We start from the raw sequence: 18,362 nt of genomic DNA on the forward strand, positions 1-18,362 counted from the left end.
CTCTCTTATTTCATATCAGTTGTTCTCTCTCTTTCTCTATTTTTTTTGTTTGTTTTTTTGGGTTTTTTTGTACTTCTCTGAAGTGAGAAGTAGGGAGGCAGAGAGACAGACTCCCACATGCACCCAACCAGGATCCTCCCGGCAAGCCCACTAGGGGGCGATGCTGTGCCTATCTGGGGCGTTGCTCCGTTGCAACCGGAGCCATTCTAGTGCCTGCGCCGGAGGCCATGCAGCCATCCCCAGTATCGGGCCAACTTTGCTCAAATGGAGCCTTGGCTGCAGGAGGGGAAGAGAGAGATGGAAAGGAGAGGGGGGAGGGTGAAGAAGCAGATGGGTACTTCTCCTGTGTGCCCTAGCCAGGAATAGGACCCAGGACTTTTACACGCTGGGCCAACGCTCTACCACTGAGCCAACTGGCCAGGGCTTCTCCCTCTGTTTTTGTTTATTTGTGTGTTTTCTCATATCAATGTATATATATGTTTAAGAAAACTGGTCAGTGTCCTTTAAGATTTCCCACAGTCTGAATTAGGCTGACTGCATTCCCATGTTGCTGTGTAACATGGTACGCTAGCTTATATATTTTTTTAAAGTAGTTAAGATCTCTATTTGTGCTGTTCAGTATGGTAGCAATTAGCTACATGTGACTATTGAGCACTTGAAATGTATTGAGTCTGAACTGAGATATATTCTGACTACAAAATACAAACTGGATTTTGAAACATGTAAAATATCTCTTTTTCCATATTAGTTACATGCTGAAATAATCTTTTGGATTTATCAGATTAAAAAATATAAACAAGATTATATATCTAATACTATAGTTAATATATATTAATGTGGATATTAGAAATTTAAAATTACAACTATGGTTTGCTTCTGTGGCTCACATATTTCTACTGGTAAAGTACTGATCTAGAGGAGTGATCAGATTTAGGTTCTATTTATTTTGGCAAGAATAATTCATGACTCAGTCTTAGACTTCCTATAAAAAAAATCAGGAGGTACAGAATGTCTGGTTGTTTCTTTTTGTGATTTTAAGAATTAAGAAAGTCTGACCAAGCAGTGGCGCAGTGGATAGAGCGTTGGCTGGGACACAAAGGACCCAGGTTCAAAACCCTTAGGTTGCCGGTTTGAGCACAGGCTCACCAGCTTGAACGCAGGTCAGTGAGTTGAGTGTGGGATCATAGACATGACCCCATGGCCGCTTGCTTGAGCCCAAAGGTCACTGGCTTAAAGCCCCAGGTCACTGTCATGAGCAAGGGGTCACTGGTTCAGCTAGAGCCCCCAAGTCAAGGCACATATGTGAAAGCAATTAATAAACAACTAAGGCCTGACCAGGCGGTGGCGCAGTAGATAGAGCGTCGGACTGGGATGCAGAGGACCCAGGTTCGAGACCCTGAGGTTGCCAGCTTGAGCGCGGGCTCATCTGGTTAGAGCAAAAAGCCCACCAGCTTGAACCCAAGGTCACTGGCTCCAGCAAGGGGTTACTCGGTCTGCTGAAGGCCCGCGGTCAAGGCACATATGAGAAAGCAATCATTGAACAACTAAGGTGTCGCAATGTGCAACGAAAAACAAATGATTGATGCTTCTTATCTCTCTCCTTTCCTGTCTGTCTGTCCCTGTCTATCCCTCTCTCTGACTCACTCTCTATCTCTGTAAAAAAAATAACAACAACAACAAAAAAAATCTAAGGTGCCACAGTGAAGAACTGATGCTTCTCATCTCTCTCCCTTCTTGTCTGTCTGCCCCTCCTCTTCTAAAAAAATATATATATAAAATAAAAAATAAAAGAATTAAGAAAGAGCTCTCGCCCGATAGCTCAGTTTGTTAGAACATTGTCCTAAAGCACAGAGGTCACTAGTTTGATCCCTGGTCAGAGCACATAACAGGAACAGTTCATGTTCCAGTTTCTCTCTCTCTCTCTTCCTCTCTCTCTAAAATCAATAAATAAAAAATTTTTAAAAAAGAATTAAGAAAGATTCAAGTGTTTTCAACCTACTTCCTCCATTATAAAGTTTCCTGTCAGCCTTTTCACCTAATGGTTTTAGCAGCCATTGATGGACATCAGTTATATCCATTGTTTCACTATGGATTCCAAAATGGTGATATATTCCTTTTTTTCCCCATTGATTTGAGAGAGAAAGAGAGAAGAAGGGGGAATGAAAAAGAGTAAGGGAGAGAGAGAGAGAGAGAGAGAGAGAGGAGGGAGGTGCATCAGCTCATTGTTCCACTTAGTTCCATTTAGTTGGGCACTCATTGCCCTGACCGGAGATCGAACCTGCTACCTTGGTGCACTGATATAACATTTTATCCACTGAGATACTGTACAGGGCCTGACTTTCTTTTGAATGTAAGAAAAGTCTGATCTGTTACTCTCGTTGCATCTACTTGATGTGCTTGTTTGCAGCTGAAGGAATGTATCCGAGCCCTGGATCAGGAACATACCCATACTCCCTTCCGGCAGAGCAAATTAACTCAGGTAAAGTTAAATGTGAGTTTTGAGTTTGTTCTGGTTCACTTATTTATTCTTTCTTCCATTCATTTGTTCATTCAGCACAGTATCCATATGTAAAGAAATCTTGTTGATTCAGTGGAGTCTCTGATCCTTTGAAGGGAATGTGCTATAGCTGTGCTTGGTACTTTCTTAGCTGTAAGACTTTGACCTGTGTCAAAAAATAATGGCTGCAGTTAAAAAGAATGATAGATTAGCCCTGGCCGGTTGGTCAGTGGTAGAACGTTGGCCCAGCGTGTGGAAGTCCTGGGTTTGATTCATGGTCAGGGCACACAGGAGAAGCGCCTGCCTGCTTCTCCATCCTTCCCCCTTTCCTTTCTCTCTGTCTCTCTCTTTCCCTCCCGCAGCCAAGGCTCCATTGGAGCAAAGTTTGCCCGGGCACTTGAGGTTGGCTCCATGCCTCTGCCTCAGGCGTTAGAATGGCTCCAGTCGCAATGGAGCAACGCCCCAGATGGGCAGAGCATCGTCCCATGGTGGACATGCCAGGTAGATGCCAGTCAGGCGCATGCAGGAGTCTAACTGCCTCCCCACTTCTAACTTTGGAAAAATACACACACATAAAAGAATGATAGATTTTTGGCATGTACTGATAGGAAAGATTATCAAGACCTATAATTTAAAAATATGAAATGAGAAAAAACTACACAGAAAAATTATGTGTTTGTTAACTGATTATTCTGAGTGGTAGAACTATAGGTAATTTTTTCTCCTGTTTTTCTGTCATGAAAAATGTTCTTCATATTTATTAACAGAAAACACCAATAAGTCAGCATCTGTAACAGCTGCAGAAGATAGCTCATGGAGGGGTCTGCCTTGGTACAACCAGCTGTGAAGATAGTCATGGGTGTCTCTTGTTGCTTTCTTCACCCAGACCTGGGCACAGTGGAGGACACACTAGGTAGAGGGCAGTCTAGGTGAAGATCTGTGTGTTCTGGGAGAGGTTTTCACTCTGTGTAGCTAGAGTAGCAGCTCCACAGGGATTGGGGCAGAGTCTATAGTAACATAGCTCCTTAGTAGGCAGAATTGGTGATTTCTGGGTTAGATTGTGTCTTCTCAAACATGATTTCAACCAGGAACCTAGGAAACCCTTTTTTTTATTTTTGACAGAGAGAGAGGGACAGACAGACAGGAAGAGAGAGAGATGAGAAGTATCAATTCTTCGTTGCGGCATCTTAGTTGTTTGTTGATTGCTTTCTCATATGTGCCTTGACCGGGGTGGGGGAGCTGCAGCAGAACTAGTGACTCCTTGCTCAAGCCAGCAACCTTTGGGCTTAAGCTAGCGACTATGGGTTAAGCCAATGACACCACACTCAAGCTGGTGAGCCTTTGCTCAAACTAGCAACCTTGGGCTCAAGCCAGTGACCCTGGGCTTTAAAGCCAGCGACCTTTGGGCTAAAGCTAGTGACCATGGCTTAAGCCAGCAACACCATGTTCAAGCTGGTGAGCCTGTGCTCAATCCGGCGACCTCAGGGTTTCTAACCTGGGTCCTCCGTGTCCCAGTCCAACGCTGTATCCACTGTGCCACCGCCTGGTCAGGCTTTAGGAAACCCTTCTTATGGATGATTAGTCCTGATTCTGACATTTGCTCTATTATTATTATTATTATTATTATTGTTATTATTATTATTATTTGTGAGAGAGAAAGAGAGAGATGGAGACAGGGGACAGATAGGGACAGACAGACAGGAAGGGAGAGAGATGAGAAGCATCTATTCTTTGTTGTGGCACCTTAGTTGTTCATTGATTGCTTTCTCATATGTGCCTTGACCAGGGGGCTCCAGCAGAGCCAGTGACCCCTTGCTCAAGCCAGCAACCTTGGGCTCAAGCCAGCAAGTTTGGCCTTCAAGCCAGCAACCTTTGGGTTCAAGCCAGCAACCCTGGGGTCATAGCTATGTATGATCCCATGCTCAAGCCGACGACGCTGGGCTCAAGCCGGTGACCTCGGGGTTTTGAACCTGGATCCTCTGCGCCCCAGGCTGATGCTCTATCCACTATGCCACCACCTGGTCAGGCTGCTCTATTTTTTAAAACAAGTTTCTCATACCAGAAAATGTAATAATAATAATTCAGGCAGTATATACAAGTACAAAGAAGATGGGGTACCTGAAAATCCCATCTCCCAGTGACAACCACTACTACATTTTGGTGAACATCCTTCCAGGCATCTCTCTGCCCTATATCCTCATGAGGATCCACTTACAGAGTTACGGAATCATACACTTTTCACTCTAAGATAGTTTTAGATTTTTCCATGTATCTAAGTACAGATATACATAATTATTTTGAATGGTTGTATTCAGTTTATAATTATCTGGTTGGTTCCATATATAGACTCCTAGATTTTCCCAACCAATAGTGTGTGCATTTTTTATATTTTGATACCTATTACCAAACTGCCCAGTACATGGGCAGTTTAGCAGTGTATGAGACAGCACATTTTCCTAGACCCCCAGAGGGCAGGGTATCATGAATCTTTTTTAATCTTATGAGGGAAAAATGTATTCATTTCTCTTAACGGTTTGTCTGCATTTCTTTGATTAATGATAAGGTAAGTACCTTTTTTTGTATGTATTTATTAGTTATTTGTGTTTCTTATGTGAATTGCCTTTTTGTAGACAGGGAACTATGGCCGACTGTCCAATAGTAATCAGTATGCCCTTTGTTTGCTGACCTCACTGGGCTTGTTTTCTGTTTTGGACAGGTCCTCAAAGACTCTTTCATCGGCAAAGCCAAAACCTGCATGATCGCCAACATTTCCCCAAGCCACATGGCCACTGAACACACTCTAAATACCTTGCGCTATGCTGACCGGTGAGTCCCTGTCAGGGACTCATGCACGTGCGTGTGTCTATCTGCCTTGTCTCATACGTACATTGGTATCTAACCTTGAGCTCCACAAACCTATTCTTGGGGAAGTGATCCTACCACCAGGGTTTTGTGCAGTTGGCATTTGAAAAATGTGACCTGGTAGGCCCTGACATTTTACAGGTGTGAATGGGACAAGAGGAAGGTGACACATTCCCTTGTTTGGGAGACAGCTCCATCAGTGGCTTTTAAATGGCTAATGGGAGATGAAATATTTCTCTGGAGTGGAATCTTCCGACTAGCCTCTGTCCTAATTGTAAGGGGTAGAATACATATTACTTGTCAAGGCAGAAGCACTTAGAAGAGACCAACCCAGATATGTTACAGATGGATAAACAGGCCCAGAGAAGGGCAGGAACTTTAAAAGGGCTCTCTGGGAGCTGCTGGCAGAGCTAGTACTGCTTACCCGTATCGCGTTTCCTATGGTGGATGAAGATGCTCTCATTACCTTCCTTTTCTCTGGCTGCTTTGCTGCTTTGTCCTGTCTTACAACCTCCTCTTTAGTCTCCCTGAAGTTGTCTCCAAGGTTAAAAAACTATTTGAGGGAAACCATTTTTTTTTTTTATTACTGTTGAAGAATCTTAGTATCCGTGGTATTTTATGGAACTCATTGAAAAGGAAAGATGAGCTATCATTTAAGTTCTGTGAGAACAGAAAACTTAACCACTTTTTCTCCACTATATCTCTGCTGCCCAGACAATACTTGCTACCTAGTAGATGCACAAAAAATATTTGTGAATGAAAGGAGGAGCTCCTTCTCGGTGTCTAGACTTGAGTGAGGCCCTTTGTGTGCCTTATATAAATAGGAGAGAGTTGCACCCTGGCCGGATAGCTCGGTGGGTTAGAGCATTGTCCCAGTGCACAAAGGTTGCCAGTTCAATCCCCAGTCAGGGAACATACAGAAACAGATCAATGTGTCTGTCTGTCTGTCTCTCCCAACCCCCTCCCTTCCTCTCTAAAAATTAATAAATTTTAAAAAATTAAATAAATAGGAGAGAGCTTACAAAGTGGTTTCAAGAGTGGGCTCTGGGCTCTGGTCATGTGATTAAGTAGATTCATGTGATTAAGTAGATAGAGCATTGTCCTGGTGTGCTGAGGTCACGGGTTTGATCCCCAGTCAGGGCACATATGACATATGAGAAGCAACCAGTGAGTGTATAACTAAATGGAACTAAGTGAAACATGAGTGGATGCTCTTCCCTCTACCTATCTCTTTCTCTCTGTCTCTCTCTCCCCCCCTCTCCTCGTCTCTCGCTGCCTCCCTCCACCTCCCTTAAATCAATAGAAATATTTTTTTTAAAAATAGAGTGGGCTCGGAGTCATACTGTCTGGGCCAGTACCCTGCCTCTGGCCAATAGCTAGCTTAGTTCCCTCGGACAAGTTTTCAACTTCTCTGAGCCCCAGTTTTCTTACCCAAAAGGGGGTAATAATAGCACCTACCTCATATAACAGTTATGTGGAACCAATGAGGTAATATGTATGAAGAGCTTAGCACCATGCCCAACACATAGTGAGGAGTCAATATGTGTTAACTTTAACAATAGTGATATTGCCTGACCAGGTGGTGACGCAGTGGATAGAGCGTCAGCCTGGAATGCAGAGGACCTAGGTTCAAAACCTTGAGGTCACTGGCTTGAGCGTGGGATCATAAATATGACCCCATGGTTGCTGGCTTGAAGCCCAAAATCACTGGCTTGAGCCCAAAGTTGCTGGCTTGAGCAAGGGGTCACTCACTCTGCTGTAGCCCCCCGGTCCAAGGCACATATGAGAAAGCAATCAATGAACAACTAAGGTGCCACAACTAAAAACTGATGCTTCTCATCTCCCTTTCTGTCTGTTTGTTCATCCCTATCTGTCCCTTTCTCAGTCTCTCTCTGTCTCTGTCACTAAAAAAAGAAATATTAATAGATCCTGCAAATAAGTTTCCTGAAGAAGGTTTTTCCTTTATTAAGCGGTTTCCTAATGCAAGCACCCTAGCACTGCTAGAAGAAAGTGCTACTTCACGAACTGAGATCAGATAGAATGGGATGATATAAAATTGTTTCCAAAAAACCACTATGTCATGAAGTTCTTTTTCCCCATGTATTAAATACCCAACTTCAACAATTATGAACTCTAAGCCAATCTTGTTTCATAACCCCACCCAGCCGCCAAATCATAGATATGTCAATTGCTTGAATTTCATCATTAGACACAGAGAACAAGTAATTCCTCTCAATGCTCTTAAGTAAAGGAAGATGGAAATAACCCTCTATCCTAGGGGAATATATTGAGTACAGTTGAGTTTTTCCTTTTTTTGTATTTTTCCTAAGAAGTGGGGAGGCGGTCAAAAAGACTGCCACATGCACACAACTGGGATCCACCTGGCATACCCACCAGAGGGCAATACTCTGCCCATCTGGGGAATTGCTTCCTTGCAGCCAGAGCCATTCTAGCACCTGAGGCAGAGGCATGGAGCCATCCTCAGCGCCCAGGCCAACTTTGCTCCAATGGAGCCTTGGCTATGGGAGGGGAAGAGAGAAATAGAGAGGAAGGAGAGGGGGAGGGATGGAGAAGCAGATGGGCGCTTCTCCTGTGTGCCCTGGCCGGAAATTGAACCCGGGACTTTCACACGCCGGGCTGACGCTCTACTGCTGAGCCAACCGGCCAAGGCTGAGAAATTATTTGAAATAATCTTGGTTTAAAAAAAAAAAAGAGTTTGCTTGACCAGACGGTGGCGCAGTGGATAGAGCGTCAGACTGGAATGCAGAGGACCCAGGTTCGAGACCCCAAGGTTGCCAGCTTGAGCGTGGGCTCATCTGGTTTGAGCAGAATCCCACCAGCTTGAACCCAAGGTCACTGGCTCCAACAAGGTGTTACTCGGTCTGCTGAAGGCCCGCGGTCAAGGCACATATGAGAAAGCAATCAATGAACAACTAAAGTGTTGCAATGCGCAATGAAAAACTAGATTGATGCGTCTCATCTCTCTCTGTTCCTGTCTGTACCTGTCTATCTCTCTCTCTGACTCACTCTCTGTCTCTGTAAATAAATAAATAAATAAATGATTTTTTTAAAAAAAGAGTTTGACCAGGTGGTGGCGCAGTGGATAGAGTTGACCTGAGACACTGAAGACCCAAGTTTGAAACCCTGAGGTTGCCACCTTGAGCACAGGCTCATCCAGCTTGAGCATGGGGTTGCTGGCTTGAGCGTGGGATCATAGACATGACCCCATGGTCACTGGCTTGAGCCCAAAGGTCTCTGGCTTGAAGCCCAAGGTCACCCCCTAGTGGGCATGCCAGGTGGATCCTGGTCAGACGCATGCAGGAGTCTGTTTGCCTCCCCACTTCTCACTTCGGAAAAATACAAAAAAAAGAAAAAAAAATAGAGAACATACAAGACAAAAAAATCTCTCCCATTTAGAGCAGTTTGATAAATTATTGAAAATAAATATGATAGCCACTTATTTTATGTGCTTAAATGAGGCCTAACAATTTTTAGGTAACAGTCTATGCACACACGGTGAGGATTTTATTGCTTATTTTTAAATTTCCTCTAATACAAAATTTTCATCTCTCCACGTACTAGAAAAATGTTGCTAAATAGTCCAAAAATAAATTTCCATCCTAACCAGTGGTGACACTCAGGACACTAAGGTCCCCGGTTTGAAACCCTGACGTCACTGGCTTGAGTGTGGGCTCATCCAGCTTGAGTGTAGGCTCACCAGTTTGAGCGCAAGGTGGCAGGCTTGAGTCAGGGATCATCAGCATGATCCCATGGTCACTGGCTTGAGTCCAAAGGTCACTGGCGTGATCAAGGGGTTATTGGTTTGGCTAGAGCCCCCTGGTCAAAGTATGTATGAGAAGCAATCAATGAACTACTAAAGTGAAAGCAACTACAAGTCGATGGCTTCTCATCTCTCTCCTCCCTCTCTCTCTCCCCTCTGGTCTCTCTCAAAATCAATTTAAAAAAATAAAAGTTCTAGGTAGATCCCTAACCAGGTATATCAGAAGAGAGCTCAGTGACAGGAGAGATTTTCATACAGAGTACATTGGAAGCATTTAGCATCAATGAACAAAGTATCTTTAAGATTCCTCTGGCACTCAGGTTTCTAGAATTATGTACTATTACTCCCAGGAGGAATTTTGGTGTTTCTCTTAATAAAACTAAATAGCTTAGGTTTTAATAACAGGAAGTAATTTGTAACCATCTAGACTTATTGAAGCACCTGTCAGCCCATTCATTTTATGCACACCCTACTGCAACACCTAAGCAAAGGCCCATCCTTGGACATAATTCATGTGTTGCTACATCTTCTTGCTTAGCTGTTAACCTGCCTGCCTTCCCTCTCAGACCTAAAAGGAAGATTTAAATCAAGTTTTAGTGTCAGGTTTACTGTCTCGGTTTTCAGAAATGGCCAGGGGTTCATTTAGCCGCCATTGAGGATTGGATTAAAATCAAAACAATGGAAAAGACATTTTCTAGGAGCTTCCAGGCAGAAGTACTGCGCCCTCCTAGGAGATTTTAATGTAGAATCTACAAACCACTGGAGAGTTGACATTTTTACTTGATGTCTCCTTGTAGTTTCTAATTTTTATAGTGTTTTTATGTTAAATATCACAGAGTAAGAGACTTTGATCTTGGCAACTGAATCCTAGCAGATACCTAATTCTGGATTTCTTTGTTCTTTAAAATTCCCTTATGGAATGGAGCATGGTTTTCTATTTCTCTATCTAAGGGGGCGATTTTGGCTCCCTGGAGGACATTTGGCAATGTCTGGAGCACTTTTTTTTTTAAGATTTTATTTATTGATTTCAGAGAGAGGAGAGAGAGAGAGTGAGAAAGGCATGGGGGGAGGAGCAAGAGGCATCAACTCATAGTTGCTTTTTGTATGTGCCTTGACCAGACAAGCCTGAGGTTTCGAACTGGCAACTTCAGCACTCCAGGTCAACGCTCTCTCCACTGCACCACCACAAGTCAGGCTGGAGACACTTTCGATTGTCCTAGCTGGGGAGAAGTGCTACTGGCCTCTAGTGGGTAGAGGCCAGTGTTGCTGTTAAACATCCCACAATGCACAGGACAGCCCCCACAGCAAAGAATTACCTGACCCCAGATACCACTAGTGCCAAGATTGAGAAACCCAGGAATACACAGGCCATTTTCCCCTTAATTATGTTAGCACAAGTCTGCTTATTTCCAGAGGGCTCTTGCTTCCTGAAGTGCCTAGCAAGTTTGAAGGAACTCATTTTCTCAGAAGCCTGAAAGTAGGTGGTTTTCAGGAAGAGGGCTCTGTTTGTAGAATAGTGAGTGGGAGACATGAAGCTTCCGAGTTGGCCCACCTTCAGGAAGCGTAGAGTGGGCCCTACTTGGACATAGTACAGTTCTGACACTAGCTAGCTCCTCTGGCCTGTCCCTTACATGGGACTGCAGTGATTTCCTAATCTCTTCTGATTATAGACTGTTGGATAGATGCTTTTATTCTCAGAGAAGACATTGGTCTTTTTTGTTCAAGTAAAGAGCGGTATCTCATGCTGAAATAGAACCTCCCCATTTCCTCTTCTCTCCCAGATTAAAAAAGAAAATACAACTCTCAGTCCCTGTAATACTTTTCTTTGGTTTTTGTTTTCCCTGAAAGAAAAGGAACTATAGAACATAAAGAATCACATTTAATGAAAAATGGTCACTTACAGGGTCAAAGAAGTAAAGAAAGGGATCAAGTGTTGCTCTTCAGCTGCCACTCGAAATCGGACAGCTGGAAACTCTTCTCCAAAACGAATTCAGAGCTCCCCCATGGCCCTGTCAGGAGATAAGTGTTCTCCCAAAAAAGTCAAGCTGGGGCTTCAGCAGTCGCTCACAGAAGTACCTGGCTCCACGAGAGGGAAGGCCCAGCCTCTGTCCAGCCATCCACCCAACATCCCTTTTGCTTCTGCACCGAAAGTCCCTGGTAAAAGGGGTGTTTCCAGAGGGCGTCTTCCTCAAGAGTGGGTCATTCAGACTAGCCCTGTCAAAGGAGCTATACGGTCTGGACATTTAGCCCCCAAAAAAGAAGAGTCAGCTTCATTGTCCTCTGAGAAAAATCAAATCAGCAACAAAACTGCCCTCGGCTGGGGAAGCAGGGCCCTTGGCCCTGGAGCAGACCTGTCGCATGGTAAGCTGACCAACAAGTGCAAGAAAGTGCAGCCAGTGCAGCCAGTGCAGAAACAACTTGTGCCACGAGTTGAGCTTTCCTTCGGCAATATCCACCACTTAGCAGAGTACAGTCAGGGCAGCAAAGGGGGCACCCCTGCCAGGCCTGCCTCTGAAACTTGGACAAACATCCCTCCACATCAGAAGGAGAGGGAGGAACACTTGCGCTTTTATCACCAGCAATTCCAGCAGCCACCTCTTCTCCAACAGAAGTTAAAGTACCAACCACTGGAAAGGCTTTTATGCCAGTACAGGCCCCAAGAAGGGCAACTCCAGAATGAGACCCCTCCTACCTTGCACTCTTATTCTGAGAGTCATGATGGAACCCAAGCTGAGGACCTCGATGACAGTGATATCAGTGAAGATTCTTTCTCACATGTGTCCAGTCAGAAGGCCACAAAGCACAGAAACACCCTTGTGAATAGTGAAGGCTCATTCTTCCTTCATCAGAGGGAACAAGATCCTGAGAAGCATGTGGCTGAAAGGCAGCAGAGCCTGGTTTTTAGCCACAGGTTAGATGGTGATGAGAATGATCTAACTGGAAGCTGGATGTACTCCCGGGATCCCACATGCCACAGGAGAGCAGCAGGTGATCACAACCACAACCAAAATAAGGTGCTCTTGGACTGGAGCAGACAAGAGGATTCTACCTCCTCAGGGATTTCTCCCAGAGACAGACTGGCAGAGAAGCCTTATTGCTCACAGGCAGACTTTGTATATAACCAAAGAGGTGGCGTCTCAGCCTCTGATCTCAAACAAGATGCCTTCACAAGTGAAGTTCCTGAGCAGACTGAAGGCAGCTCACCATTCCTGGAGGAAGATGGCGTCACTTTCTCACTATCCCTCATTGCTGTTCCTGGATCCCCAGGCCAGAGAGACACACTCAGCACACCTCTGAGAGAAGTCAGTAAAAACAGCCCAAATGTGGCAACCAGAACAATGAGAAACAGTAACCCTTTCCAAGGAGAAGACTCTAGAGAGGAATTAGGCAGAGACTCTGAATATGCTTCTGGACTGATGGCCCCCCTCACTGTGTCCCTCCTCAGGAACCCAGATGATGAGGGGCCTCCTCCCTTGTATCAGCCAGCCCAGGATGGGGCTACACACAGCCTAGCAGGCACAGGGGGGCCAGCTGTGGGCCACATTGTGTCATATGGTGATCAAGAGGCAGTACTGCCAATGTCTTTGGCAAGTGGACACCTCTGGCTCTCGTCATCTCCCCCTGACAATAAGCCTGGTGCTAATAATCTTCCAGCTCTGTCCCCATCACCTATCCGTCAGCACCCACCTGACAAGCTGCCCAACAGGGAAGCTGACCTGGGGGAGGTCAACCTGAGCAGAGAGACCACACTTTTCTCTCAGGAGCATGTGGCTAGTGAGCAGTCTGATGCTGATGCTGAGGAGACAGAGCTGAACAGCTCCCAGGGTTTCCCAGGAAAGCCCTTGCCCACCATACAAGCTGGAGAACTTCACTGTGAGCCTACACCCACCCCACAGACAGGAAGTGGTGATGTGGCTGACCAGCCCTGTGCCCAGGAGAGAAAGCATCTGGCAGGCGTTGGTTGGCAGGAGCAATCGGATTTGTCCACAGATTCCACCAAGTTGCCTTGCTACAGTGAGGATGTCACATGGCCCCAATGCAAGCCAATCCAAAGAGCAAGGCCAGGCTCTCCCCCGGTCTCCAGCTGCTCTCCCAAGAGTGCCAGGACACTGTATCAGCCCACCCTGGGGCACGCACAGTAAGTTGGACTTTCTCCCTGAGATTTGAGCCTCTTTGGCACCCCAACTCCCACCTCTGCTTAACAATGTCTGTTCTGGAAATAGCTATGGTTGATTGTGTCAGAGCTGTGCTGCAACTAGGGAAAGGCTTTGTTTAGCTTTTTAAAGGAGTCTACCTAGATGCATCTGACAAGAGCAGAAAGAAAACATTGGGGCAGGCCTCCCAAGGTGGGCAGACCCTCTGCCTGGGAAAGCTGAGATGTGAGTGAGAAGGGAGCATCCGTCCCTGTAAGCAGGCCTGTGACCTCTGGTGAGATCCAAATCCTCTTCTGTTGGGTCTGTGTTCCTGGAGTAAGGAGGTGGAGGGATCTAGCAGGGCCCCTCACAGCATCAAAAGCCAGGGAGCTGGAGAGCAGGGTGAGCCTGTGGGGAAAGATGCTTCCTTTATCAGGCTGCAACCCTTTGCTAGGGCTTCTGATACCTAGACCAGCTGTCTGCTGCTCACTGGTGCTCAGGCCAGGGCCATGGACAAAGAGAAAAGAGCATGTAAGGGATGTGCAGGTGAGGGGCCTACCTTTCCTGGGTAGACAATCTTGCTGTCTCTGTGGTCTCTACCCTTCAGCAGGATCTGACAAAAAAGATCCTCAGGCTTCTAGCGCAAACCCCCTTGTTTTAGTCCTGGAGTCCCCATAAGACAGAAATGATAGCAAGCTAGGCAGCAGGCTCTACCTTGTACCAAGTATGCCAGCTGCAGTGGCACAGTCTTTAAGCCTTTCTGTAGAGCTGTGGGCAGCTCCTCTGTAGAAGCAGCACCCAGCTCTGTTCCTTAGTATACCTGTGGAGGTAGGAGACAGCTTGAGAAGCTCGTCTCTCCCAGTATCTAACTGGTATTCCCCAGTCTCTTGACAAGTCCTGAGAAACAGTTGGGGGGGGGGGGGGTGAGCTGTTCCTGATCAAAGCCTTGACCTCTTTGGGCAGAGCCAGCTCTTGGCTTGGAAATGGGGCTCAATTCCAGAAGGCTGTCCAGGAGACATGTGAGGCCCAGACGCTCACAGCATCCCCTCTGATGTTCCCAGGCAGGTAGTCATCCGAGCACATCAGGAACAGCTGGATGAAATGGCGGAGCTAGGCTTCAAGGAGGAGACCCTGATGAGCCAGCTGGCTCCTAATGTAAGTGGCCTTGGCTGGACAATCGAAGGCTGTTGGGAATTAGCATGTAGCTAGTTTGATGTTCAGCTTTGTTTGCTGTGGTTAGGTATGGGGTAAGGGCCTGCTGTCACACTCTATAACTACTGTTGAGCTCTTGGGACACTTCTTGCCATTCCTCTGGAATAGTTTAAGGCAGTGGTCCCCAACCTTTTTTGGGCCACGGACCAGTTTAATGTCAGAAAATATTTTCATGGACCGGCCTTTAGGGTGGGACAGATAAATGTATCACGTGACTGAGACAAGCATCAAGAGTGAGTCTTAGACAGATGTAACAGAGGGAATCTGGTCATTTTTTAAAAATAAAACGTCGTTCAGACTTAAATATAAATAAAACGGAAATAATGTAAGTTATTTATTCTTTCTCTGCGGACCGGTACCAAATGGCCCACGGACCAGTTCCGGTCCGCAGCCTGGGGGTTGGGGACCACTGGCTTAAGGGACAGCAAGGATAGCTGGGAGATGGTAATACACTCCCCATTCCAAGGCTAAAATTTCTGGCCTCTATTGTTCACCATTCTGCCTTCCTAGTGGCTTATTGGGGCCCCTCCTTGTGAAAGTAACAGTGAGGCACACGCAAACCAGAGGTACTTCTGTGAAAACACATCCTGAAAAATACCTCTGCATATAGTGTCTCAAATGCAGAAACGTGAGCCCCATCCTGTGTCATGATGACTATCCTGCAGGTTTTCCAGCTGGAGGGCCTGGGCTCTGAACTCTTCCTACAAGGGAAGAGCAGGCCTAGGAAAGGCCCAGCAACGGCACCATCTGTCCTTTGTTTCCTATTTCAGGATTTTGACGATTTTGTCACCCAGTTGGATGAAATCATGGTTCTGAAGTCCAAGTGCATCCAAAGTCTGAGGAACCAGCTGCAGCTGTACCTGGCCTACCACAGGCTGTCTGAGGCCCCCGAGAGGACAGTGGTGTCTTAGAGCAAGATCCAGTATGCTAGGTTCTCAGGAGCTGATGGGGCCTCTGCCGGGTCATCTTACAGATTTCAGAACCCACTCCTTGGCCCTGTCCATGCTAGCTTCTCCACAGCCACACATGGCCTTGACTGGGCCCCAGCTCCTCTCTCCGGACAAGCTTCTATCCTTCAGTTCCAAGCACAGGAGCATTTTAATTGCCCCTCCCTTTTCTTTGGGGCTGGAAGAGAATTTGTCTTACTAACCCCTTGTCTGTGGAAACACACATGGGTCTAATAATAACCCTGTAGCCATTTCTGAGTTTGAAATTAAGAGGATGGGTAGTCAGTGGTAACTTAGAGACCAGAGGTCACAAGCTGGGGAAGGTAATATGCTGAGCCCAGGAGCCTTATCAGAACTGTGCCTGTCCTCAGGACTCGGCCAAAAACTAAAACATTGTTACTAGTGGGGCAGGAGCAAGGTGAGCTCTGCCCCATTTGGGGTTTTAGGTTAGTTTTGAAATGTAAAATGAATAAAACTTGACTTGCTCTTTCTTTAATAATAGCAGATGTGAGACAGGCTTTATGTTTTCAGTTATTCTCCCTTCCTACAATCCCTGTTCTTTTTCCATCTCTGCCTTTTGCTAGGATGATCAGCCTTGTATAACCCCGTCGCCCTCATATTCCTGTGGCTGTTCCTGGCTCCCGAGACTCCTCACCCGCCACACCCACTCATGGAATAGTTTAGGAACTGGCAGTTCTCAGGCAAGTCCATCTTGGCCTCACCTTCATTCAGGCTCACTCTGGTTCACTCCCTCCTCACAAGGGCGTGTTCAGTATCTTGGCATTGAGTGTTCTAGTTAACAGTCTGAGACCCTGGGGCAGTTTACACACACATATTCATTTCTGCTGTCTTTTTAGCAGGAAGAAGCTTAAGACAGATACTCAGTGGCCTCCAGCTGGTCCGTCATTTACCACCCTAGGTCAAACTGAGCCCATGTGTCACAGCTTTGACCTGACACCCATGGTGTGAAACTTTAATTTCCTACAGGTAAAGAATAACATTTTAAGGTTTTTAAAAGGGGGTAATTGATTCTGAAGGCCAGAAGTGGGGCTAACTGGCTTTGAGACTGCAGCCCTGCTACCCTTTGTCAGCTTTTGTCAACCTCTGACCAAGCCATATCTGACCACGAGAGGGCAGCCTCTTTCCACTGTGGTGCTTCCTGGCTCAAAGGCTCTGCAGTCCCTCCAGTGATAACTAAGAGAATTAGAAACCCACCTTCAGCCAAGAGCACAAGAGGGACTATGGGACAGTATTAAGTATAAGGACAAGAAACTTTTGTGATATATCAAGTTCTATTAGGTACAAGAGCACCATGGAGGGCTGAGGGGCAGTCGAATCCAGTCCTGCCTGTAGCAGAGTACATAAATGCCTGGTGCTATTCACAGGACAAGGGACCTCTTCCTCATTTCCGGGTGATTACCCCGAAGGCCCAGCCAGTCTCACAGGAATGTCCTTGGGATAGAGACCTAGTAGGTCAGACTAAAACAGACCTTCCTCTTGGCCTGCCTTTGCAAACGAAACCCAGGGCAAACTGGAGGGCCAGCTCCAAGGTCCCAAAGGCCTACAACACTGGGAAGAAAGTACTGCAATGACAGAAAATGGTTAGGTCCTATTAGATTCCCAACAAATCTAAGCAGGAAATCCCTTCCTCTCCCCCTCTGTACCCTCACCCCAAACAGCCCTTGGCAATAAAGAAATTATGATAGCAGGACATACCTTTTAGATTTTTATTAGTAGCTCTCTCTGAATCAAAATAGTTAGCAAATTACTTTAGATTCATCAAGACTGTATATCTTTGTATTTAGATCTTTAATGATGTACAGCATGATACAAAACAAACCAAAGAGACTGATTTCTATGACTGGGTGTTATTTATTGTGTCATCCTAGAGCAGGGAGCTGGGGGATAGGCTGTTCTCTAAAGAGAACTGAGGTGGAGTTAGTGCTGGGCAACTAAATCATGGCCTGTTTCTCCCCAACTTTATGTGCTGGGAAGGGACCGATGATTTCTTAATGTGACAACTGTTTCCCAGAGCAGGGAGCTCTAAAACCTTGGCAGCAGAGGACTATGGTCCAAACCAAGCCAAAAGAAAAACCAGGCTGGGTCAGAGAAGCATGGTAACTGCCTGGCAGAAGAGGCAAACTCAGGGCCCCATGGGAAAAAGGGCATATTTTGCACCTCAGTGACTTGCAGAACCAGTGTAATGCTAAGAGACTTTGTTAAGAGGGGGAAAAAATAAAACCCTGGAAGAACCTTTCAATTGCACTCAACCTGGATTAGAGTTCAGTCCACCAGTGCAGGGAAGCATCTAGGCCCAGAGCAGCACTGAGTCTGGCTCCCATCCCTTCTCCCCGACTCCTTTTGGCAGCCAAGCCAGGCTTCAGCCGAAGACATACAGATCCCAGAAAACCAGGGAAGTCTCTGGAGGGCCGAGGTGGGAAGGACACTTCTCAAAATACAAATACATTTAATATGGAAGGAACCAGGACAGTTCTGAGGGCATTCCCATGTCCAGCTCTTCCCTACTTTCTCCCAGCTCAAGGCTTAGGCTCATAGAGACCGGCAAGTAGTCCCCATACCTGACCTTCCACCCCCAAAAGAAAATTCGGAAGTGTGTCCCCTTCCTGTTCCACACAGATGGGCTCCTCAGGGCCTCCTGCAGCGGTGGTTCCGTGGCAGGGCTTAGGCAGGGCCTGGTCTCAGCTGGCTCCAGCCCGAGCCATGAGGTCTTCCAAAGCATTGTCCTGGTCATTGTTGTGTAATAGCAGAACTTCCTTAATGTCTTTCAGTTCAAAGCCCATTTCCTTAAATTTGCTCATTAATTGAAGAAACTCCATCATCTAAGGGACAGAAGAGAGTCCAGATTAAAGAAGGAGGTCTAGCTGCACAGCGGAGTAGAGAAATACACGTGTAGGGGCTGCCTGGGGGGA

The 18,362-nt window shown here is 46.2% G+C and overlaps 2 protein-coding genes across 10 annotated transcripts in view; one reads left to right on the top strand and one right to left on the bottom strand.

Moving 5' to 3' along the window:
- Positions 1–17,655, top strand: part of KIF24 (kinesin family member 24) — a 105,305-nt gene extending 87,650 nt beyond the window's left edge. The window contains exons 10-14 of the mRNA XM_066367782.1: positions 2,408–2,479; positions 5,214–5,323; positions 11,044–13,278; positions 14,335–14,428; positions 15,256–17,655. Of these exons, the coding sequence (XP_066223879.1) occupies positions 2,408–2,479; positions 5,214–5,323; positions 11,044–13,278; positions 14,335–14,428; positions 15,256–15,396 (2,652 nt within the window). The 3' untranslated portion in view covers positions 15,397–17,655. The remainder of the gene's footprint in view (positions 1–2,407; positions 2,480–5,213; positions 5,324–11,043; positions 13,279–14,334; positions 14,429–15,255) is intronic.
- Positions 17,656–18,108: 453 nt separating this feature from the next.
- UBAP1 (ubiquitin associated protein 1) overlaps positions 18,109–18,362 on the bottom strand; it is an 81,272-nt gene continuing 81,018 nt past the window's right edge. For all 9 annotated transcript variants that reach the window (XM_066367802.1, XM_066367796.1, XM_066367794.1 and 6 more), the window contains one exon: positions 18,109–18,272. In XM_066367802.1, the coding sequence (XP_066223899.1) occupies positions 18,132–18,272 (141 nt within the window). In that variant the 3' untranslated portion in view covers positions 18,109–18,131. The remainder of the gene's footprint in view (positions 18,273–18,362) is intronic.

Source organism: Saccopteryx leptura, chromosome 2 (genome assembly GCF_036850995.1).
Source record: "Saccopteryx leptura isolate mSacLep1 chromosome 2, mSacLep1_pri_phased_curated, whole genome shotgun sequence".
Lineage (NCBI taxonomy): Eukaryota > Metazoa > Chordata > Mammalia > Chiroptera > Emballonuridae > Saccopteryx > Saccopteryx leptura.